Below are 25,802 nucleotides of genomic sequence, written 5' to 3' on the forward strand. Positions count from 1 at the left end.
GATTTCATGTGTATATCACGTAATAATAATTAAGGATGGAAAAGACCAATTACAGTATGAACCACCTCATAACCATTTCCTACTGTACATTTGCTTGTATTTTGCCTAATTTAGTTGGAACCCATTGTAACCCTAAATAATCCCTCTCCTTCCATAGTGTTCACATCATTCAGTTATTTATATATGGTTATGCATCACTTTCCCTCTTCCTCCACTTAGTCATTGCTCAACCAGCATATTTAGCTGTTTGCTCTTTTGGGTTTTAGTGCCTCTTAACACTCTTAGTAATTCAGGTTGCATCGGTGGCAATAGGAGCTGGAGCTGGTTATTAATTTGGGGCAAGGCCCAGCTTCATCTTATGTATTGTACAGGGCACCAAGCATATTACAAGGTCGTAATTACATAAACTGCAAATTCGGTAACTGTGTCTAGTGCAAGGACTGGGGCTTAGAGACCCCAGAAATGGGCCTTTGAGGCTGGAAGGGAGATGTCGGAAGGGGCTGTCACTTTCCCCTCATGCCCTTGAGCGGGGCTGGGGGCTTGTCTCTGTTGGGCAGGGTGTGTGTGTGTGTGTCGCTGTTGGGCGGGGAGCTGCCTGCTGCACCCCCGTTGTGAGGTGACATTAAACACTGGCCAATATTGGCCCCTAGGTCTGTGTCCCCGCCTGAGGGAAGGGCTGATCTCCGCCTTCCATTTTATTCTCCATCTCCCCCCTCCCGCAGCTCTCTCACGTCTCTCGGGGACACCAGCCCCGGCTCAATCCGCCCCCGCGCGCGCGCGCGCGCGGGTGAGAGGCTCAGCGAGAACGTGCGCGCGCGCGCGGCGGTTGGGCCGGGCGAGGGGGAGCCGCGCGCGCGCCCCCGCGCTGCTCCGTGACCCATTTCAGCGAACAAAGGATTTTGCTGGAATCTCTCAGCGCTATACCTAAAATGGCGCCCGGCGCGCTCATCTCGGGCACCATAGAGATGAGGCGGGGCGCGGCGGCTAGAGCGGCTCCGCTGGCACTTTTCTCGCGTACTTTACACACGGCCCGGCTCGGCCTCACTGGTAGCGTGCGGAGGGCGCTGTGAGCACACGGCCATGGCGGGGGAGGGTGAGCCCGGCTCGGAGAAGGTAAGGGGGGGGCGGGGGAGACAGGGCAGAGCAGAGCGGCGCCTTCTCCTCGTGGGCTCGGTTCGTCGGGAGCCGGCACCTCCCCGGAGCAAAGGGGGGCGGGGCCTTGCCCACCCCGCGACTGGCTGTGTCCCCCCCCTTTCCCCCCAGGCGCGAGGTGGCGGCTGCACGGGAGAGCCGAGCTCTTCCCCCCCCCTCCCCCGCCGGGGCGGGTCCCTGGGGTGGGGCGTCGGCCCCCGGCGGGTGATTGATCCATGCGGCGGCGCCCTGCCCGTGTCTGCCCCGCGTGGAGGCGCCCCCGGGCCGCGGCGCCCTGGGTGGGAGCCGCGTCCGCTCCGTTGCCGCCCCCCCCTCCCCCGCAGCGTGCAGGGCTGCCGCTCAGAGAGCCTGGCCGGGTGTCGCTGCGGGTCGGCCGGGGCAGGCGCCGGGAGTGACGCGCCTCCCCCAGCTCCTGAGCCCAGCGCGGCTGCCAAAGCTAATTTTAGATTCCCTGCCCTTGACAGGGGCCTTCTCAAAGTTGCAGTGTCAGTACCCGGGCTCGGGCCGGCCTTTCCCCGGGTTGCGGCGATCGCCTCCTAGCTGGGCTTCCAAAGTCCGTGATTTGGGTTTCCATAATTTTGCCCGATAATATGGCTAGGAGTTTTTAAGCATTTTTAAAAAGTTGCATCTATTTATATGTCCACAATTGCAGGAAATTAAGGCGGGCCCAGATCATTATTTTGTGGTGATTGGTGTTGCGATTCAAAAAGCTAAAGCTTTGTAACTGTTAAAACATAAACTGTCAACATTGCATGGTAAAATAATCACATTAAATATCCTGAAATCAAACTGTAGTTCTCAAGCAGCACTTTTCATACTTTACTTAACTGTACATTTCAGTTATTATTAATGGAATTTTTTAGCAATTTGTATGCACAGTGAAATCAATGTTCACTGATGCATACCAATAAAATCTAGTCTTTCTAAGCCTATTTCTTATGCATACTGTTTATAGGTCAATATTCTAAAATAACCAATAATACTAAAAAGCAAAGAAGGTACATGCTGGTAAATGTCATGTGCTCTCTTGGACCTGTTTCAGAGTAGCAGCCCTGTTAGTCTGTATTCGCAAAAAGAAAAGGAGTACTTGTGGCACCTTAGAGACTAACAAATTGACTATCTTCTCCTTTCGATCTGGATGTGGCTCTTTGGGTGATTGGGATCCTTTATATATTTAATATATGTCACAGTCTCTGCTGTATTAATTATTTTTTATGCAGAACATGCCCTGGTGACATATGTTGTAAGGTAAGAGTTCTTAGTACCAAGGCTCCAATGGAGCTGCCCTACCTTCAAGATGCTGATGAGGTACAGGGCATCCCAAGGAGCCCCTGGAATCTGCCAGGTTTGGGACAAGACCCATGTCCTCCTTTTGAGGGGATGGTAACCTATCCAAGGGATGGCATGTGTTGGGGGAAGACATGAATGAAGATGGCCAGATCCCCTTCCCCACAGATGTTTCTATGGGATGTGATTTAGGGTTCTTCTAGATTCTGAAAACCCTGGTGATTGCCATAATGCAGTGTCAACCATTGAAAAGCAGATGGGAAAAACTCATGGGAATTTGAAGAAGGTTGAAGGTTTCCTGTGTTTTTTTTTTTTTTTTGTCTTCTTTTTTTTAATGGACGGCACCATTGTGTACATATATGCAGCATATTGTTTACCAAAAAATATTTTTGTATTAAAAGTCATTACATTTTTATTGAAGCTTCTTGCATGCTCTTAAATTTTACTTCCAGTTAATTTTAACTGAATATAACTACTCTAGGACAAAGGTTCTAAATCTGTGGTCTGCTGAAGTACTTCCTGCTGAAATACAGAGGTTTTTAGGTCATATGGTGCTGGCTTTCATTCTTCTTTCCAGCTGGTGAAGTGTACTAAAGATAGCTAAAAATACAGTAGATGCTTTCCTAATAACTCTTTTCCACTTAATCAGATGATTTAATTGTCACAGGAATGTTATGCAATCACAGTCAGCACAGTTCAGAGTGGAAGGGGAGATGGTCCATGAAACTTATTGTGTGGACCACAACTATGAAAAAAAAATTGAGAATCCCTGTTCTCTGCTTTAGGACTAGTTTCAGACAATGGTTACTTTAATCTGAGCTCCAGACATTGTTTAAGCAGGCAATTTATAGTTGCAGTGGACCCTGAAAATTGCTGGTCTTGTCAACCAAGGCCCTGATCTTGCTAGCTGCTCTGAAGTCAGTGGGACTCTGATAGTCACAGGCTGCCACGTGTGCAGAGCAGCTTGCAAAATTAGGGCCTAAGTGAACGTTAATTAAGAGGTGTCCACACTTAAGAATAATTGTTAAGGGGACCGTTTAGGTGCAAGTCCTTTGAAAGTTTTTTCACTGCACTGTGGTAACTTCAGAAAGTTCGGCAACCAATTCAGCTATTCAGGTCTCCAGAAACACACATTTAACAAGTTAAAATTACCTTTTCCTGTCCTCTTTCTGTTTTTAATTAATTATTTTAATTAACCAAAGAAATGGTGGTCTCACCTTTTCTCCTACAGTTTTGAAGACCAGTATTTTTCATGTTGATGTTTTGAGAATTCTATAGGTTTTTCATTGTGTAATATTCATTGTGTCATATACAATGACAGGAAAAGTAACACCTTAAAAATGTAATTTTTCTTCCCTTATTCTTTTTTCCCCTTTTCATCTGTGTTGTGATCTGTGCCTCGTACTACTAGACTGTCTATTTCAGACTGTTCAAAAATCTGTACACTAGAAAGTTAATCTATTAAATTAACACGCTTTCTCTTTACTTTAATTCTTTACTTCTCTTACATCCCCTCTGAATCCCCATCAAGAAACAGTTTCACCAATATTATTCACAGCCTGTCTCGAATTGGTTTTTCGATGAGCAGACTTGAAAGGCGGGATTAATTTCAACAGTGAATAGCTCAACCATTTCAGGTTTGCAGATGATATAGTGCTGAAAGCCAAAAATACAGCCCAGCTTGAGAGAATGCTTAAAGAAAACGCAAAAAGTAGTCAAGTCGGATTAAAAATGAACTGGTGGAAAAGGAAAAAAAAAATGCATGAAATCATATGTTCTGCCAAGAACCCAAATAACTCTTGGAGGAGAGCAGATCCAAGAGGTTGATAAATACGTTTATTTGGGCCAGGAAGTTAACATGCGCCACGATCAGAAAGGCGAACTGTCGTGCAGAAAAAGAAATGGATAGCACGCATTCAATGACATCAAGGACATCCTCCAAGGCAAAATCAGCAAAACAACTTGTGCAAATCTTTTTAACTCGACCGTGCTTCCAGCGATGTTATATGGCAGCGAAACATGGTCGCTGACAAAGATTGAAGAACATTAACTGTCTGTCACACAGAGGGTGATGGAACGAACATTTTTGGGCATTTCACTCTGCACTTACATCCCCAACGATATAAGTAGGCAGCAGCCTGGAGTGCGGGATGTTTTTGTTGAAAGCAGGCTCAGCAAAACGCGGTGGGCGGGACATACGGCCCAACTCAGCGACAACAGTTATACGGACCACAGCTATATCCAAGTAGTATCCCTGAGAGTAAAAACGGCCACGCAGTCGGCCTCCAAAGAGGTGGGATGATTTCCTAACAAGGAGATATGGACAAGGATGGCGAGAGCGGGAGAAGATTGGAAGATGTGTTGTGATCGGCTCAGTCTCAACTGATGAAGGACCGACAGTCTACGCTTTCTCTTTACCAAGAGAAATATCTTCTAAACAGACAAAGCCTCTTAGACAAATACTTTACTTCTCTTACATACAGACCTATGTAAAGCAATAATTTTTGTATAAGAAGTTTGTGTATTTGAAAGGTTTTTACTTTTTCTGTAGCATGTTCTCATTACAGAAAATCTTGTAATGGAAATTGAATGTCTTGATCCTGTGACAAGGGGTGTGCTCTTGTGAGGTGCTGACCACCTCCAGCTCCCTTTCACATGAGTGGATATTGAGGGTGCTCAATACCTTACATAATGAAGCCTTATAGGGACATTTCTGCTACCCTTACCAATACGGTTCTCTTAGTAGGCCTACTGATTTCAGTGGAACTGCTTGTGGAATAAGGTACTAAACATAACAAAGGATGACCTGAAAAATGAAATAATAAAGATTTTTCCATAGAGCATTTTGTCATGTAAACATTATGTATGGGCTTGTTTTTTTTTGTTTTTGTTTTTTTTTTTTTTTTTGACAAACTGATCAGCTTCATTAACATCCATACTTTCTGGTGTTATACCTGGAGTTGTAAGCAAATTATTTCAGTATAACAGTAGTTGAAATACTATTTTGAAAGTATGCATCATGCAGTATATACATAGTGTGGATACCGTCTTTGCAAACAACAGCAACTCAAATGATTTTTTTCCACATATGGGCTGTTGAAATTATTCCTGATGAGAATACATGAGTAAGGGGCCAACTCCTTTTTATCTCAGTTGCGTGAGTAGATTTGGTCATAAATCAACTGACATTTATGTATTTAAACTTTCTGCAAAAGATTTTGATAGAGTTGTGTACAAACTCTAATCTCATATGTATGCAGGCTCTCTCATACTAATTGTAAGTGTTGCATAAGAACCTAAATTATGTCTCTCAAAAGTAATACAATAGCATAGCATCTTCTGTACCATCTTGTCACAGGATAGTTGGCTCCTATGGAGGCCCAGCTCCCCTGGATCAGAGCAGGTGAGTCCAGTCCACCCAATTTAAAGGGGAGCTTGAATGCACCTGACCCTAAAAAGCTGCTAGTGGGCAGGAGGTAGAAGGGTGATTGATGGAGAGAGGCTGAAGACACAGTGGAGTGGAGCTAACTCCCATGGTAGGTCTCCTGGAGCAAAGAGCCAGATCCTCAGGGAGACAGCCCTGAGGCTGCTGCCCAAAAGAGGGGGCAGAACTGGGAAGCTGTGAGAGGCCTGTGAGTGAGATAGAACTGAAAGTGGGGACTGAGTTAAGACTGTTTTTCTGTTAAGAAAACAAAACTTGAAAGAGATGGGATGTGGCATTGTATATTTTGGAGCTGGAATGAAGCCCTGTCCAGTGATATATCTAAAGTGTTCAAGAATGGTACCATTCCAAATTAAAAAATAACTTAAAAAAACCTAAAAACCTAAAGATACTAAGTGACAACATAGCTGTTGATCATAACATATGTAAAATCGATTTAAAAGCAGAGAATTAATAAAGACAGAAATGTACCTTCATAATGAACAAACACATTCTTGATCGGCAGGAAATGCAGTTTTCATCACAACAATAGCACCCTAAACTCTGAGCCATGTATTTTCAGGGCCTTTTATGCATATTTTTTCATCTTGATTTTGGTATCTACATAGATTTTTTTTTTTTTTTTTTTTTTTTTTTTTTTTTTTTTGGGGAAGAATACTATTAAGTCGGAAATACTATCAGTTAACTATATTCAGAGCAGAGGCTCTAAAGATGCCTGTAGAGGCTTTTATAAATGTAAAATCTATTGCAAATTTGTTAGATGTTTTTCTTTTGGTAATGTTACTTCTAATTATTGTTGGTGACTAATGTAATAGAAAAGTGATTAGCTATCAGTTTTGGGTAAATTTTATGTATATGGACCAGCATTTGAGGCTGATCAGTATTCAATAATGTTTATTGCTTCGATTTTTCAAAGGGATCTAAGAGTAGTAGGCGCCCTTAGAAACCGTCAGCTACATATATAACACTTTTTTTTCCCAAAAAGGATTGTGTTAATGATTCCTGACAAGAACTATATTTATTTATTTTTATTTTTGGTCAGAGTAAAGGTTGTTCTGTGGTTGAAATATGCATTTCTGTAAGAACATATGTTTTTAAAACTAATTCTTTTTGGATTTTGTAAAAGACATACTGAAGTGAGCTGTAGCTCACGAAAGCTTATGCTCTAATAAATTTGTTAGTCTCTAAGGTGCCACAAGTACTCCTTTTCTTTTTGCGAATACAGACTAACACGGCTGCTACTCTGAAACCTATTGTTCTTTTGTGAATGTAAATGAAGGTATATAGCTTTTTACAATTTTAAATGGGATGGACTGGTCATCAGATTATTATATTAAAGGATTGTGGTGTGAGTAGTGCTGCCCAAACAAATTGTCTCCTGCAATGCCTGCCTGACAAAGATACACATGTTCTCTGTGTGATTTAGTCACATGTTCATGTGCAGCACAACATAACTAAAAGCTGAATGATGGTAAAATATGCTTTAAAACATCTCAGTAAATTAAGTGTCAAAATCAGGGTTAGAACCTTGGTGTGTTGACTAAGCATATAATGCTTAATATTATAAGCATTTCTCAAAGCCCTCCTCACTAATTTTTCAAATTTCAATGCTTCAAGATAATGCCTCTGAAAAACATAGATCTTTTTAATCTGTACATCTCCAATCACTTTACAGAGTGGGTAAATATACTTATTTTGCAGTTGGCCAATTAAAGAAATATAAAGCAGCTTGTTTGAGCCTGTATGGTTTGGTGGGTAGACATGAGTCAATTAATTTAGAAACTTAGAAATTGGGGTTCTGTTTCCAGCTCTACCACAAACATCTTATATAACCCTTAACAAGTTACTTGAGGGCAGATTTTTTTTAAAAGGTATTTAGGCACCTAAAGATGAAAATTAGCCTTGGTGGGTTTGGAGGATGACAAGAATATTCTTCACCATAATTTTTTTTTTTTTTTTGCCATCAGTGTTTTTAATGAAATAATCATTCTCTAGCTTTTGAATAATACAAAACATTTTACTTTTTCCTGAACACTTCCTCTTGCGTTAGCCCATGTCCAAAGTCTACCAATGTCTCAAATTTTGTGGGGTAATGTGACTCTCTTGGGCAGATAGGATGCAGACATCTCAGAATTGAGCCATTTTAAGTCTTAATCTCAAAAAATACTTCCTCAGTTTGACCACATTTTAGTTGTCATGGAGACAACCCTAATCTGAAAGATACTGTGGTGCTGTGTGTGTGTGTGTGTGTGTACACACGCACCCTTGCGCATACACAAACACTAAAGGGGGATCAAGTCAGCCTTGTGATAGAGTTGAGGTTGGAGCCTCTGCATGGAAATGTATCCTTTTTCTAGATTTTAAATTGAAGTGATGGAACTAGTTAGCAAATGTATAATCACTTTATTAGCCCCAATCTGGTTTTAGAAAGCACTGATAATTGCTTATAATGAATGAAGGTAAAATTTTCAGAGTTTAGTGGGCCACATTCATCCCTGACATAATTCAGTGGACTAACAGGATAGATTTGGGATTAATTTGGCTCTGTTTACTTTCATAATCTCATGTTTTGTATGACAGTGCATTATTTGCACAAAAACAAATATAGCTGAAAATAATGAAAGTCTTATGGGGTATTTAAAATAAAACCAACAACAAATTAACTGTTTTGTGCTAACAACTGAATCTATAGGGGACCACTTTTTTTGTTTTTTGTCTGAAAATCAGAAAGAGGGATGGAGAATGCAACTCTAGTATATTATTTTTTTTTAAAAATTATCTGAATTAAGATATTGTCATAATGTAACTACTTTTTTTTTTTCTTCTAGACCTTTAAGCTTCTAGGAATCCTTGATGTCCAAAATATTCCCTGTGCACGAGAGTCAATACTCTATGGGTCACTGGGTTCTCTAGTCGTGGGCCTTGGACATTTTATAGCAACCAGTGAGTTTTTGTTTTCCTGTATTTCTTCAGCAAGAGAGAGAAATTTTTCTGCTTGATTTTGTTCTGCTAGTTGAGAGAAATAAAGTAGTTTGGATAATTGTTTTCATTATCTGTTTTTTGTTTGTTCTCTTTCAGGTAGAGTTAAAAGATCTTTTGACTTTGGAATGGGAGGCTTTGTTTTGACAACCTTAGGATGCTGGTATATAAGATGTTTCTTGAATTTTGACGGACCAGTGTTGCAAATTTGTACATATATTTCTGTGCCGTCCTCTGTTACCTTTCATACTCTTCTTGGAAGACCCTTCATGACTCTATTAGCCATTCCTCCTTCCTCTCCTTTAAATTCATTCTCAAAACTTATTTTTGCAAGGATGTTCATAAACCTTAAGCTATTGGACTTCATATTTTTAATTAAAATTAAATTTAAAAAAGCATTCTACTACATGTGGCTTAGTCTCCCAAGAGACCATGCAGTCCTCTTGTCCTTTCCTTTCTTCATGTCTGTTTCCTCCCATTTTCAGTTAAAATTGTAATTTAGGCCATAATCTTGTGAACACTTAAAGATGTGCTTATCTTTAGGTACATAAGTAGTTCCACTGAAATCACTGAGGACTGTTCACATGTTTAAAACTCTGCAGGTGTGCAAGTGTTTGCAGGATCAGGACCAAATCCAGATCTTTAAAAGTACAAAAGAATTATATGTTTAGGAACCAATTCTGTAGCTGCTTGCACATAATTCTTTGTGGAAAGTGGCTGTAGAACCATGCCTTAGAGAATTAGCAGCCGTGCTAATATTTACATAAATGCTTGTAAAATGTCCAGTTATGATGTGTAGAAATTTATAGTTCATACATTTTAACTAGTTGAACAGTTGTAACTTGATATTTTTCAAATGTACTTTGTTTTTTTTTTCTTCCTTAAGGATATATTGCAGATACAATCATGCAAAACTAAGGATCCAGCAAAGAATTATTCAAGAAGGGATGAGAAACAAGATCTTATATGAAAGTAGTGTGTTTGATCCAGAAAGAAAACAAAACAGCAATCCAGGAAGCAATTCTTAGCTTATCACAGAGCAACCCAATAGTCAAATACAACCTGTGGCATCTTAAAATGGAAGTGCAAAGGTACACTCTGCCTGTAAGTGTGGGATGAGAACAAAATTGATAACCCACACAATATTTTTCCTGCTGGACTCAAACAAACTACTCAGTCTGTTTAAAAAAAGGCCCTAACAAATGTGTGTACATTTATATACAAATCAGTGATGGCCTTCCAGTTCTGGCCCATTGTGTTTGAAAATGATTCATTTAATTGCTGAGGATTAATAACAATGTTTCAGAATTGTTTAGAACAATGCTGTGTAGCTTTTCTAAAATGACTAGCGGTTTTGGCATTATTTTACAATAAGATTAATCCAGGCTATAATAATTTTCCCATATCTAAACAAGACCTTTATAAATTATTTAAAATTAAATGAAGTTTATATCTCTGTGCTGTTTCATGTTCTTTAATGTGAAAAATTATTCCTAGTAATTATTATAATAAAAAGAATATTAATCTGGTTGACTGACTGAAACAAAATGAATAATGTAAATATTCCTCTTATCTCTGTGAAACATACAGAATAATGGGCAACTTTTACTAGTGGTGTTGGCTTTAAGACCGTTAATAGACACTTTTAAATTGAGGATAAAGATGGGATGTTCTTTAAACTAAAAATGAAATAATTTACTAATAAGTCTTCAAGAGGGCTATTTGCTACTCTTTTTTGTACCTTTATGTTTGGGATACTTTATCTCATAAGTCCCAGTCTTCCAATTAGAGCACTTCTTTGCCATAGCCTGTACTATTTACAGTTTAATAACTGGATAGAGAGGTACTTGCTTGCCTTGATTAGTTACTGGGTCAATAGTTTATTTTGAAATGTGTACAATATATTGTAAAATTGGTGTTTTGAAACTGTACCCTCAACTTATCATTTCTGTATGTCATAAATTTAATTTATTTTTAAAAAATCCCAACACTATGAATTGTTCTGTATTACAACCCCCTGGAGATGGTATTTGTATTGTTTAGCATTGTTGAAACTCTGCTCTAATTCAGGGTTTCTCTTTGTTTGTACACTGTGCTTATCGATATTGTGCAATTAATGTCAGTGATGGGGATGCTTTGTACCTCATAGAATCAAGCCCTGTATTGTTCTTTTTAAAGTGCAATACCCCATAGACTACTTTTGGTCCAAAGTAGTTCATCCTTTTTAGTGAGTAAAATAATACATTTTTTTTTTTTCTTATTACCCTGTAGCCTGAAAGGGGTTTGGATTCATTTGCACCTCAGGGCTATAATAACTTTATAAATCACAAAAAGAAAAGGAGTACTTGTGGCACCTTGGAGACCAACACATTTATTAGAGCATAAGCTTTCGTGAGCTACAGCTCACTTCATCGGATTCATTGCGAATACAGACTAACACGGCTGCTACTCTGAAACCTGTCAGTTTATAAATCACTTGATCCTGAGGGAAGTTTTACTCACAAACCTTCTGGATGTTAACCAGTGCACCATTTTTTTTTTAAATGCATTCTAATTCAGGAAACACCTTGTCTGTGGCATTTTTTTTCTTTAAAATTATTACCTGTGATAGCATTGATAAGCTTACAGTGTCTTACTGAAACTTAAAAATTATTAAGTAAACATAGATTACTCTCCCAACAGACAAAAAAATCCTATTTTTCCTTTCCATCCTTCTCTTCACTTCCTTCCTGTGTGGTTGAATTCTCCTGGTCTGATCTTGTATGGGAAAAATAACAGTAAAATAGATTTTATTCAGGAAGAGAGCTTTTCGTTTTAAGAGATTTTTGTATAAAGTACAAAATAAATCTCTACAGGACTCAAGTAACCTTATGAAGTACTTTGCTTCCTTCCTTACATCTTCCATTGACCAGAGAATCTGTACAACTCATAGGTCAGCCGCCACACATGACTAATCCCAGTTCAGAAAGGAAAGTACTTCCCCTGTAGCTCCCCCCTCCCCCCCACCAGGTTTCTGTCCAACCCAATTACCACATACAGTATGGCAATTAGGAGTGACACTGGGGAACTGACAGCAGTGAATAATGCTCAACAAACTCCTATTTTAATACATGGCTGAGTTGTTCTTCCTCATCTGACAGAATAAGAATTGTGATGGAATTACAGCCTAATTAAAGGCTGAGCCTGTTTGCTGTCTGAAAGGTCATAAATGAGTTAAGAAAAGGAAAACAATCACAGATTACAATTTACACCTTTCTTTGCAAAGAAAGGTTTAATAACTCCTTCTCCACATGCATGTCAGGGCCATCAGAAATGAACACACTGGGAGGGAAACCAGCAAAAACTTAAGTAGTAAAAGTAAGCAAGTTAAGATTCAAATCAAGGAAACTTTCAAGTGTAGATTGACATTCAGTTCTGTCTTACGCTATGTCAGTTTAGGGACATTAGACCCCAATGCTACAATGGAGGGATAAAGAGTATTACACAAGACTGGTATGTCAGCTCATGTGCCTGTGTAGTGCAGAATTGTATCTTTTTTGGACTTGCATTGGGTAATTGGTAAACATTCATACTAAGGTTACATATTGCTGCTGTTAGTACTGTATTTAGTTCCTTTTAATATTTGTTTTAAAATAACTGACTTTTGTGGGGTTGGGATTCTGTAAAATTTTCCTCCACTAAACTGAAAATATCTTCTACTAGAAGATTAATAGAAAATAAGAGGGAAAAGGTTGAAAACATCAATAATTTTTCACTATTTTTGCAAATATATCTATATTCAAATTTTTGGAGGAAAGTGGTAGTAATATTCTCTGCTGCCTTTTCAGCAGTGGTGTCAGTTTTAAACTGCTCATTTTCCTCCCCCAGATTGCCAAGTAGCTTTTCAGCAGCTGTCCATGGCCCTACAGCCATGGATTTTATTATTAGCTGTTGTAAAAACAAAAACTGCGAACTGTTCAATGATCTAAATTTACCCACCTGAGTCATCCCATTGAACTCAATGTGGCAACTCAAATGCACAAATCTTGGTAGGATTGACACCTTAGTTTTTATGATGGATTATTTATTTGAATTACAGTATTGCTTAAGAACACTTACGCTTCACTGTAGTAGCCGTGTTAGTCTGATCAGGAAAAACAACAAGGAGTCCTTGTGGCACCTTAAAGACTAACAAGTTTATTTGGGCATAAGCTTTTGTGGGTTAGAACCCACTTCATCAGTTGCGAAGAGTGAAAATACCAGAGCAGGTATAAATACATGAAAGGATGGGAGTTGCTTTACCAAGTTTGAGCATAAGCTTTCTTGAGCTACAGCAGCTGTAGCTCACAAAAGCTTATGCTCAAATAAATTTGTTAGTCTCTAAGGTGCCACAAGTACTCCTTTTCTTTTTGCGAATACAGACTAACATGGCTGCTACTCTGAAACCTGCTTTACCAAGTGTGAGGTCAGTCTGAGAAATCAATTAACAGCAGGATCTCAAGGCAGGAAAAACAACTTTTGAAGTGGTAAGAGTGACCCATTACAGACAGTTGAGAAATTAGTATTGGGGAAATTACGTTTAGGTTTGGTAATGACCCAACCAATTTCAGTTATGCTGGTTGCCTTGTAGAATTTACAACCTCGATGAGACAGACAAAGGGTGGGGGGACCAGATGTAACATACAAGCAGATAGTCATTGTTCAGAGTGGTTTGTTTGTTTGTTTTTTAAAGGGGGGTTTTGCTGGGAGAGAGTTAGCTAAATGAAGTCACAAAAGGAAGAGGGGACACACTGAAGAAAGTGGAAAAACAGGAGGGAATGAAGAAAGGAAAGGAGCACAGGAGCATGAGTTAAGTTGCAGTGAAAAGGGGGATGGTTTGAAACAGAAGACTGGGAAGAATATTCAGAGTGAAAACTGTAGAAAGCAGAAAGCACTCTGACATCATCTATGTCTCAAAGTGCCTGCTGCAGCTGTTTCTGTGTCAATAGAAAATAAACAAAGTGAGTGGTCACAATGTACTGCTGCTGAAAGGGCTGCTGGGCTGAGGGACAGGAAGAGAAAGGCTGAAGGTTATGGAACCTCTGCCAAAATACTTAGGAAGAGTTCTTTGTAAGTTCCCTATTATATCCTAATAGGAACTATTTATCACCATGGCAATTGAATAACATTTTTCCAAAAAATACATATAAAATGAATGAGCCATGCTCTTAACAGCTAGTACTAGTAAGTGACATCAGAACACACATGGTGTGTGCACCAGCAGCCTACTAAGCCAGACCGTATTATGCCTTATCCATTTAAGACTATGGAGCTAGGGGTCTCTACGCTGAGAGCTAGCACAGCTATCTCTGCACAAGCTGGGGAATCTATTAGTCTCTAAGATTCCACAAGTACTCCTGTTCTTGCTCTACATGTAGCTGTAGGCTTTGTGTTGTACGTGAGATCTCTTTGAAATGTCAATTCTGGCTGTATTAAAGCTATGACAGTTGTCGTTCTAGAAAATCATTAGTTTGTGTCATGTTTGTATATGGGCTACTACGTTCATATCAAGCGTGAAGATTTTAGCTTAAGTGCCTTCTACATCAAACATGAGGGCTTACTCAGTCCTGTCACCTTTACAGCTTTGAATCAAGTGTACAACTAGTTAGTGACACAGATGTTTTTTTTAAAGACATTTACCTCTATACACAAGCTAGTTAATTTGGTTAATATGATTGCTAACCCTGTTTTTTTTTTTTAATTGCGGGGGCCTAAACTGATTGTCTTCCTGTAACACTTCTGCTATGTGAATAGGAGCCACTAGCTGTAACTCAGCAGCTCATTTGATCAATCCTCCTTCCCTACAGCTCTCTGGAACATCCTATTTACTGTACAGAGTTCCCATGTGACATGCACATGGTAACATGGGGCAATGCTCTAATTCCCACTGAGGCAATACAGGATAGCTGCCAGGATTTTGCCAGAACACACAAACACAGGCAACATGAACTGACACGTCACCACCAACTCCTGCTATAGTAGAATCTTCAGCAGATGTCACAAATAGCCTGCTACCTCCTTCTCTCCCACAAGTAGCAGGATTCTTTTAGAGGAGGCTGCTCAGAGGTCAATCTGTCTTTAATTAGAGTATATTTATGGCTCCCTGAAGCAGCAGGGATATATAAGTGAAGATCATCTCCCTGTAGATCAGTATAGAAAGGCTGGTCTTACTGTTAAGGCATTTGACTAGGATGCCAGAGATCTGAGTTTAATTCCTGGCTCTGTCACAGACTTCTTGTATGACTGTAGGCTTGTGCATCTGTGAAATGGAAATAATACTTCCCTATCAGGTTACATGCATCAGTAATTGTGAGATGCACAAGTGTTATTGTGATGCAAGGGAAGAAGATTACTGTACCATCATCAACCCCCATAGAGACAATGGATGCCATCATAACACCCAAGGCAACCAAATACCATGTCAAGAAAAGACTCAGGTACAGCAGAGGACCCCTAGCCTTTCCCCTCCACAGCAATGCACAACGCTCCTATAACACATCAGCAAATTTGTCAGAAGTGTTGGGATCCATATTAGATCCAGGCCAGACAGCATGATTTTTGAATGCCGCCTTGTACCATTCCACCAGATGTGGTCTGCCATGACATTGTACAAATGGGTCTAGAGGCTCATCACCCATGGCCACTCACCCTTCCCCATCCCTCTTCAGGGACTCTTCTCACAAGAGCCTATTACAAACAGAAGGGGACTTAATGCTTTATTTAGGAACCACAGAGGAGGTTCCATCAGAGTTCAGGGGAAGAGGTTTCTACTCCCAGTATTTCCTGATTTCAGAGGAAAGGGTCATCATCATATCCTAGATCTGAACAAATTCAACAAATATATACACCATCTAAGGTTCAGGATGATAATACTTGTCTTCATTATTCCATCTCTCCAAGCTCAAGACTGGCTCATGGCTCTCAAGCTGCATATTTCCATATAGCTATCCATCCAAAACCCCAGGAAGTAGCAAAGATTCACAGTGTCCCAATCTTTATCAGCATAGGGGTCTGCCCTTCAGACTCTCCACAGCACTGAGTATTCACAGAATGCCTGGCAGTGTATTTAAGGAGATAAGTGGACAACTGGCTGATCAGAGGTAGGTCCCAACAGGAGACTGCAGCAACCTTGGAATGCGTCCTTTCCCTATTCTCTCAATTTGGAATCCTTGTGAACTATAAGGAAGTTTCCCTTGTACCATCACAGACAACAGAGAGCATAGGAGCTGTGACCAACTCCTGCTTGACAAGAATTTATCTCCCAGAGGACAGATTCTGGTTGCTCTAGTTGATGGCAAGCAACCAAAAATCAAATCCAACAACTGTGCATGCATGTGAGTCTTGGACTCTTACTTGACAGACTTCACCTGCAACCTTTACAACTCTGGCAGAGGTTTATAAATTACACATCCAGATATCACATGATCAAGACAATCACAGACCCTTCTCAAGTCCTGCAAGAGCTCACTTGGAGGCTAGACCCAATGAACATACAAAAAGGGGTACCCATTCTCTACACGCTCCCTGACAATGGCACTTACCACAGACACTTCAGGAAAGCCTTGAATGCCCATCTGAATCATGGTGCATGGAACAGGGTCTCAGGACAGTCAAACCATATATGAACATCCTATAGCTGAGAGCAAGTCCCCATGGCCACAATGCATTGTATAAACAAGCAAGGAGGTGCTCGAACTTCCCCTCTGCCAAGAAACCATCAGCTCTAGATATGATGTCCTCAACAGAATAACCCTGCTGGCTCTACATCTCTCAGGCATCAACAATGACATAGCCAGCTTTTTTAGCAGAATGGATAGTTGTTGTGGAAGTCCATCACACAGCCAATATTCCATCAATGGAGGACTCCATAATAGACTTGTTTACCACAGGACACCAGCAAATGCCCAATTTTTGCCCCAGATGGGTGTGAACCTGGCTTTGTTACCAGATGCCTTTCTCCATTGGTGATCTCAAAAACTCCTATAACTTTCTGCCTATTTCCCTGATCCCCAAGATAAATATCCAAGTTCAGATGGGACAAGGTTACATCGTCCTGAGACCCCCCCCTTATTGGTCAAGGCAGTTCTCTGAATCAGGCTATTGCTAATGTCCAGGAGGTCTCCCATTCACCTCTCAAGCAACTCAGACATAGTATCTCTGAACCAAGGTCAAACACTGCCCCCAGACCTGCAGTCATTGCACCTGACAACTTGGATAATAGCCGATTCAGTACTATTGACAAAGATTGGTCCCTACAGATTCAGTGAGTTCTCATACAAAGCAGGAAGCCTTCCACCAGGAAGGCTCTCTCCTTGAAATGGAAAAGATTTTCCACATGGGCCCCCTAAAACAATCTAGTTCAAGTAGCAGACCCAATACTTAAGATCCCAACTAGCATTTAACTCCTCAAAATTCATGTTGCAGCAATATCAGTGTGTCATTTTCTGGTACAATCATATCAATCTTTGATCCGCTAGTATCTACATTCCTTAAGGGCCTCCTTCATTCTTACCATCTGGCTAGAGATCTAACTAACTCCTACCTTGGACTTCAATATCATCCTCCTAAAACTCATGGAGTTGCTCTTTGACCCATTATTGGGGTGCTCAATACACCACTTGACCATCATCAACATGGTTTTTCTGGTGGCTATTGTCACAGCTCTCAAGGTAATTTCAGCTTTGACTCCTTCATGGCCTCATCGAGGGCACCCCAAACAAGTCTAAGGTCTCTAGCCATCACCTTTCTCAGGACGAGAACTCACATTCCTCTCCCTCCAGACCTGGGATTTAGGCTGCAATTCTTCCTGCCCCTCCAGTGCAATCACCTCAGCAAATTTGAGTTTAGATCAACACTCTGTGTCCTCTCTCAGGGGGAAATGACCAACCAGCCTTCATAAAACAAAAGATTTAAATTTAGAATAAAAGTATGACAGAATAGTTATCTTGAAAACAATGAACAGCTTATACACTTGCCTGACAGATGCCAGTCATCTTCCACATGGAGACCCTGGTTGGTTTAAACTCTTTCAAGCCCTTTCTGCAAGGTCTGTCCCTCTTGGTCACAGTATCATATCAGTTCATGGATTGTGTGAGACTGTCTCCTCTCTTCTAGATCAGGATGCCCACTTTATACTGTGGTCAGTTATTTGTTTGCTGAGCCTCTTGTAGCTGATCAAAACCAGTACATGCAATTCCCTCCAGGGCATGATACTTCTATATACTTAACAGTCTAGGGATTTGCATTAAATCCCCCCCCACCCCAATGATTTTAGTTCCTGATAGCTCATTCATACTAGATGACTTCTCTTCAGTTGCTCTATTGCTTGTCTTCTGTCAAGAAAAGAAATTAACTTGGTCCTTTCTGGCTAGTAACAATACAAGATGAAAGAGGAAACTAAGTCACACCTACTGTTCTATAAAAACAAATTAAAAGTTTCTCAGTTTGCCACAGCCATCGCCTCAGCACAGACAGTCAGTGAGCTTACTCCTCCTTCCATAGGGACAGAGGAGTTGAAACCACACTCAAGTTCATCTCCAAAATTGCCTCTGAATTCTACCTGAACTGATCAGTTACCTTGTCAGTCATCTTCCTGGAGCCATACTTGACACTAGGATAAGAGAAGCTGCGTATACTGGACACATCCAGAGCTTTGCTTTAATCTCCCCATCTCTTTGTGGCTATAATCTAGCCCATCAAAAGGCCAAGCCATCTCATCTGAGAACCTCTAAGTGGTCCTCACAGTGCATTTCCAGTAGCCTCTCCCTCTGAATGTCACGAGGACACATGCAGCATCTTTTGCCTGCTTCAGGAACATCCCAAACTCTGAGAGCTGCAAGGCTTGCAATATGAAGGAATCCACTGACTTCTGTTAAATTTTATGCACTTGACATTACAGCCAGGTCAGATGCCAAGTTTGGGAGAGGAATACTTCAATTGCTATTTGACTGATACAGCTGAAACACCTCACCTTCCAGGGAGGTTACTGCTTGTCAGTCACCTACAGAGGGATCTATATTAGCATATACTCAAAGAACCAGAGTTACTGGAGTATAAATAACTGTTCTTTTTCCTGATCTTTATTTTTAAATTAGTTGTAGTAGTGTAATTCTTGCTGTATTATAGGGGAAGCTGGCAGAGATCCCTATATTAGGTGCCTAACACTTTCCATTATAGAAGATTCTTGGGACCTTTTTCAGAGGCCTCATTTACACCTAAAACTTCAGTCCAGCTCTGTACGTTAGTCAGGGCTTCAAAAATTTCACACCTTAAGAACCATAGTTAGGTTGACCTAAGCAAGGCATGGAGGCAGCTAGATCACCAGCAGGATTTTTCTATGGACCTAGCTATCACCTCTCAGAGAAATGGTTTAACTATGACAGAAAAACTTCTTCCATCAACACAGGCAGCATCTACACTATGACACTACAGTAGCTGTGCCACTGTCGGAGCACTAGTGTAGACATAGTGAGAAGCTCCAACACTGCCATTGGTTGTAGCAGGTAAAGCTCTCCAGCTAGAGAAGTGGATTTCCTGTATCCCAAGATTTTGCTGAGATGTAAACTGCTGAAAATTGCCATTTTCCTTCTCTCACTTTACATAGTGTTGCTCAGGTGTTAGCAAATAATAATTAAACATTAACATTTCAAAGCTGGGCTTATGCCACTACTAAAGCAGCAGAAGTCACTACACTTAGAATGCCTGGGAACTGCCAGGGCAGCTGTAGCAGGGGGAGCTAGGGTGGGCTTCCCCACGATCCAGCACATGGCCGCAGCTGCTCTTATTCCATCCCTGGGGACACCACATGGGGCAAGATTTCCCTCAATGCCCAGATGTTGGAGAAGAGTCATGCTGGGCCAGACTCAAGCCAACCACTCACTGGCCCCCAACAGTTGATTCCCTCACTTCACTCCCAGGATAACAGTCTTCTGATGCTCCCTGTTAATGTTATTAGCCCAGTAGTTCAAGTATGCTAAGTCTGTGTTGCAATGCTGAAGATTCAAATCCTGCCGATTATGCACAAATAATTTTTTTTTAAAGGAAAAAAATAGAAAGACATTGAAAATCTCACACAAGAAACTACACTAAAAGAATATTTTTGTGAAATCAAGCCCTTGAAAGTTAGGAAATGCCACTATTACAGCCCCCTTGAGCATTGCATTATAATAGTCACTAGTTACATGTTAACATACAATTTTTCCTATAGGACCCGTCTCATTCACTGCACAGACTGGAGATGCAAGGGGCAGAATTAAAGATATACAGGCAACCATAAATCTGGCATTTCCTATCTTTACAGTGCTTGACTTTGCAACCTAAATACTTCTAAAAATAGGGTTGATTTTTTTTTTGGTATTGATAGTATATGATATCTACAAGCACACATATAAAGCCTGATGCTGCACAGACTTGCATATGCAAAGCCAATGAGATTAGTCAAATAAGCATAAGTCCGTTCCTAAATTTTTATAGGATCAGGTGCATGTTCTGGAAATAAAAGTTTGCCAGTTTAAGGGAGCTTATACTTTTGTCTAAGAAAATACTAAAAACAAATTCAGTGGTGACTATATCCATGAGTTTTTCCAGAGCAAAAGTATTTCTAACAACTAAAAGCAGCTGGAACATTTCTCCCCCACTCTTGTCATAAAAGCAAAGTTTTAGTACAGGGGCTGATGTATTTTACCAATTTATCTAAAGAATAACCCTATGAATTAAAGATGAACAGCAATGCCTTCTTTGTAAAAATTAAATTAAACAGAATATGTACAGACAACTTATAAAGAAGTCCATATGAACAATTTCTTTTTTAGGTCCTGATTGTGTGACAACTTACACAAATGCTTAACTTTAAGTATGGGAATAGCCCCAGTGGAGTCTCTTCAGCGTATTCTGGCCACTGTTTACTTTAAGCTAGTCTTTTGGATACCCATGTTCATTTCAGAATATTTAGAACATGCCCCTCACTCCAGCCTTGGTCTTACACCTGTCCTCTGCAAGTGTGTTTCCCTAGGACCCTGTGAAAGTTTCTGAGTACGAAAGGGCCCATGGTAGAATTAATGCAGCTTAAAGCTACATAAACTCTGCCACTTTATACTAAAAAAAGGTATTTTTACACCAAAGTAGCTAACACATAAAATCCTACTATAGATGGGCCAAAGCATAGCTTTACCTTAATGTAGTTGGGGTGAGATAAACCCTAGACTTTCCATTATGGTTCACCGTTACCAGCTACATCAAGGAAAAACTACAAGCAGCCCCATCAACACTAGAATTTTACAACATATTAGCTCTCTCATTGTAAACTTCATCTATTTTTCCTAGACAAGGCCTCAGTTGGTGACTCTCACCATGTGGAGACCCCCCCTACCAAGCACATGAAGGCAGCTCTAGAAGATGTGGGGTAAGGAGCATCATGCCACTGAGGTGATAACCATACCCTTAGTCCCCATTTACCATCCAAAGAGGTCCAAAGTAATTCTTTTTATACTGTGATTGCTCATCTTTCCCACCACAGTGTAAACAGTGGTTACAAAACATTTTCAAAGGAATTCTTTTTAAAAGAAAGTTGTCGGAGCTATTTTATCTCATACAATTTTAATACTATTCGCTTATTTTCAAAGAATTGGCTCACCTGCTTTTCCTATCCTTAACCAGAAACAATTAAAAAATGGCTTGTACAATATTGTGACAAGGAGTGGTAAAGAAGGTTACTGGGAAACACCTGTTGAAATGAAAAAGGGTTTTGTTCCTGGTGTTCCACTTTCAAATATATATTAAGAATTTTACTACAGTTTGTGTAATGTTTGTGAAATGGAAGACTACAGGCAGGAGGTCAAATGAAAATGCATTACTGTCCACAATCACTTTTCCAGTTGGCTGATTCTGTACAACTGTTACAGCCCCCAAAAGACCCAAAGGGCCAGTGAATGGACAGCTGGTGCCTCAATCTCTGAGTGAATGAAGGGGGAAGAAGCTATATAAAACTGGGAAGCACCATGGCTTAATCTATCTTGCAATAAAATACCCTCTCCTCCTCCCCAACCAACCACATGCAACCAGTTGTGTAGGATTAAGTGAACTTTGCATCACAAAAAAAGGCTGTGGGCTGAAGAGCTAGCATGCTTCCTTTAACTTCACCATAGCTGGTGTGATAACATCTTTACACTGCGAAGTAGCACTCTTCAATTTTTACTTTCCCTCCATAAGCTTTTTCTGGCATGTTCCTATTACCCCTCTCCCCTCAAACTACCATTAATGGATTACATTACCTTTTGTCATTCTTAAAACATACTCCATTGTCACTAACCCAAACTAGGCTACTAGCACACTTTTAAGTGGCAGTGGGCACTCCAACTTCAGGCTGCTACGCATTGTAGTAATATCTGAGAAATACATGTTCTTTTATGGACTTAATTTGATTTCTCCTAAAGGGATTTGAAGTTGTGCCATTAGAAAACATTAACTGAGAGATTCCTAAAGTGCTGGGATTTTTAGAAGAGGTATGGACTTCAACAGACATGTCTATCAAATCAGAGGACTCGTATCCCTTTGAGAGAGGGTGATTGTTACAATAAGTACAGATTTAAGATCGCAGGATTGGACTGAATCCACTCCTCCACCCCCATTGAAGCAAATGGGAAACAACAGACTCACTGCTTGCTCAAAAGCAACATGTTTTATGTATATTTCAGGAACCAACAAGGTGTTTTATTCCAAAATGAAAGGTGTACTATACGAATTCCCACAAGTCAACTTAAAGATAAAAGAAAAAGGAGAAAGGAAGAAGATATTTCCTGCCATTAGGTACGTTAGCAAGCTTAGTCCTTATCTAAACAAGAAAACAGAACTGTAACTGAACACTTAACCAGTAAGCATAGGCCAGGACAAACCCTGGTCAGTGAGCCATTTGTGTTTAGCTCCAAGTCACCTGAATTGTTTGCTGACAACTATGTTCGGTAATGGTTCCATTTCATAGTGTATACAAGGCCCCAATAGGGCAGATGAGATAAACCAGTCTGGGCTGAGAGAAGGAGTGGTCCCAAAAAATCTAGTTTCCTATTTACCAGGCTTTTCAGAGTTCAATTAAAAAAGAAACACACAGAGCTTACTTTCAAGTCAGGATTTTAAACAGGATTTCAAAAAGGCTTATTTCACACTAACTTCTACTAGATTTGCTATAAAAGCGTGGTGTAGTAGTACCACCTACCATTTCCCCAAAAATTAAAGAGCGAGTAGTTTCTTAGAGCCACCCATTCTGAAATCTTCACAGCACAGGGTACCCACACCAAGTATTTTGGGACGTCTCTTACAATTGCTTTATCACTAGGGCTGCATTAGAAGATGCTGATGGCTGTCCAAGTTCTATATTAGCAATCCCCAGTTTCTGACACAAGTGGAACGCCATTGATGGTACAGAAGACAAAACCTCAGGGTACACTGAAACCAGAAAAGTTGGTGCCCATATTACAGCAGCTGGTAGCTACAGTTGAAATTCTAGTGCTGAAAAGACTCAAGCAATTTTACCAGACAAGTCATTAAAGCTTGAGTACTACGTATGGTACCAGAACTGCTAAGAGGTGTACAATGAAGCCTTTTCTACACACTATTAAGTATACCAGTTACACCATCACTGCAGCTCCAGTACTTTTCATGACATGGAAGTAAAATAGGAGCCCATTTTATGAGCACTCACAGCATAGCTAGCAGCAGTGCAACTGCTATAAAATGGGCACGGTTTTTTTCTAGTGTAAACAAGGCCTTATAACATGCCGATGGTTACTTAATATGCCAGATGGCAAGCCCTCTTTAGTGACAGCATACAGCTGTGGTTTATACTCTGCTGAAACACTATTAGTTTTATCTATCAACTCAACTCCATACAAATTTTCTATTGCTTTTCCTTAGTCAGAGGTAAGCGACAAATGTGTTTTGGTTTTTTTTGGCAAGTCATTTTGGAAGCAAAGGGAGGGAAACAACATTTTTGTAACCCAGAGACCACTAAATGGGGGAGCACGGGGGGGGGGGGGAAGAGAATTTAATTATCTCTCTCATAAATTTGTTCTCTTTAATTTTACTCAGACTAGAAATTTATATGCAGAAAGTGTGGTAATAGTCATATGAGGAATAGTCTCTATGACCTGGCTGCGTTTAAATCCAACTTAGTTTCCATTCTCCCTCTCCAGTTAACATTCCAGCTTCATACACTACTTTAGCCCGCCCAATAAATGTATACACATTTTTTTGAACTTTACACAAGATCCCCTAAAACTACAGAAAAAGTCTCTCCTTTGCTAGCTAATGAAAAAAATCTATTTAAGACTAAAACTTTGTAATCAAAGTAAAGAATGAATTTTTGTAAGTTTTAAACAAGTTCGCATTTTTTGATGGAGATTTCTAAAATCTAGATTTTAATAGTGCAAATGGCACAGCTATAAGAATGGAGGAGAGATGTCAGGAGTAGCACCCCTTATACCCATGCTCAGCTCTTAAACTAATTAGAGATGTTTGTTCCTACAGTTCAGAGTTTTGCAAGAATTTTTAGAGAAAGCATTTTTACTGCATATGTAGTCTTCAATACTACTGAAATTGCAGCATGCTCAAAGGCATCTTACATAATCAGACTAGTTTTCTAAATGAAAACAATCCATATGTCTACTTTTAAAATACAGGCTGGTGTTTTGTATTTAAGACCAATGGAAGGAAAATCATGCATATAGCAAAACTTGGAGCCGGAACAAAAAGTTAAAAAGTACTAGAGAAAAATGGCGTTTTCGCATACCACTCAAAATGCTTGATTCCCAGTCAATGAGGGGTACTATGGTTAGAGAGTTCCCATTTGGCTTCAGTGACTAGTGTCTTTATGGGAAAAACTGGTTAATGATCAATAAATTTCTCTTCCCTCAAAGCAATTTTAGTATTACTACTTCACACACACTCTCTTCCGTGAGGTGGTGGTAGGGTTGAGGGATTATTAGTACTCAGTTGTCATCTGCTGCTATGGCTACAAGTTCTTAATGAAACAACTGAAGTATTTTCAAACTTCAACACTACACAGGACTCCTTTTACTAGCCAAGTGACATTTTAAATTAAAACTGTTTTGTTCAAATGTACCACACTGCCTCTACACCGGGAGAGAGGATGTCAGTTTCTGCTATAATGATTTTTAGTTTTAATACTAGAACATGGTGATCCAAGTCCCTAGCTCTTTGTACTGGTGGTAAGGTGTATTAATTCTAGCTTTACGTCAATAGTATTCATCTTGCCCATATAATATGGCCTATGCAGGCCAAGAATTAGCTAGCAATAACATTACAACAATTGTGTATATGCTTATAATTGAACACTGCTGCTACAGTCAAACGGAGCTTTAAGATGTTAGAGTTGGCCTTGGTTTTCTTTAAACTGATTTACACAGCAGTCAGTACAATCCACATCAAAGGCTAAATCTTTACATATTAGCGTAGTAGACTGTAGAATTATACACGAGATGTATATTTTCCACATTAGGTCTCCTCAACCCCAGGACATTCAAATATTTGATAGAAAACTAGTTAAGAGGCAGTCTTTTAAAAAAAAAAAAAAAAAAAAAAAGACTCTTCCTTCAAGATCGGTGGAGGGTTTAAGGATCATATGGTAATGTTAGCTCAGAACAATTTACTGTCATATGGAAGTTTAATGAAAGACTTCTGTCAGCTAGGTTAACATTTGTCTTATGAGAGTGATAAATGTAGTTCCTTTACAAGCAACAAAATCCCACTTTGATATTTCTACTATAGCAGGCACCAGTTTTCACTTCAGTGTTTTTAGAGTGTACAGAGTAAAGAATTGGAACTGTCCAACAGAATAGTTTGTACATTCTCTTCTTCCTTTGAAGAGTTTTAAAAGGGATTTTAGACCTTGATGGCGAGAATCCCAAAACAAGAG

General features: G+C 40.0%; 1 protein-coding gene across 1 annotated transcript; it reads left to right on the forward strand.

Moving 5' to 3' along the window:
• The first annotated feature begins 895 nt into the window (after positions 1-895).
• LOC119853403 (cytochrome c oxidase assembly protein COX20, mitochondrial) lies at positions 896-10,835 on the forward strand. The gene is made up of 4 exons (XM_038396435.2): positions 896-1,113; positions 8,710-8,824; positions 8,960-9,023; positions 9,747-10,835. The coding sequence occupies exons 1-4, from the start codon at positions 1,081-1,083 to the stop codon at positions 9,886-9,888; spliced, it is 354 nt and encodes a 117-aa protein (XP_038252363.1). The 5' UTR covers positions 896-1,080; the 3' UTR covers positions 9,889-10,835.
• The last annotated feature ends 14,967 nt before the right edge of the window (positions 10,836-25,802 follow it).

The sequence above is a fragment of the Dermochelys coriacea genome, chromosome 3 (genome assembly GCF_009764565.3).
Source record: "Dermochelys coriacea isolate rDerCor1 chromosome 3, rDerCor1.pri.v4, whole genome shotgun sequence".
Classification (NCBI taxonomy): Eukaryota; Metazoa; Chordata; order Testudines; family Dermochelyidae; genus Dermochelys; species Dermochelys coriacea.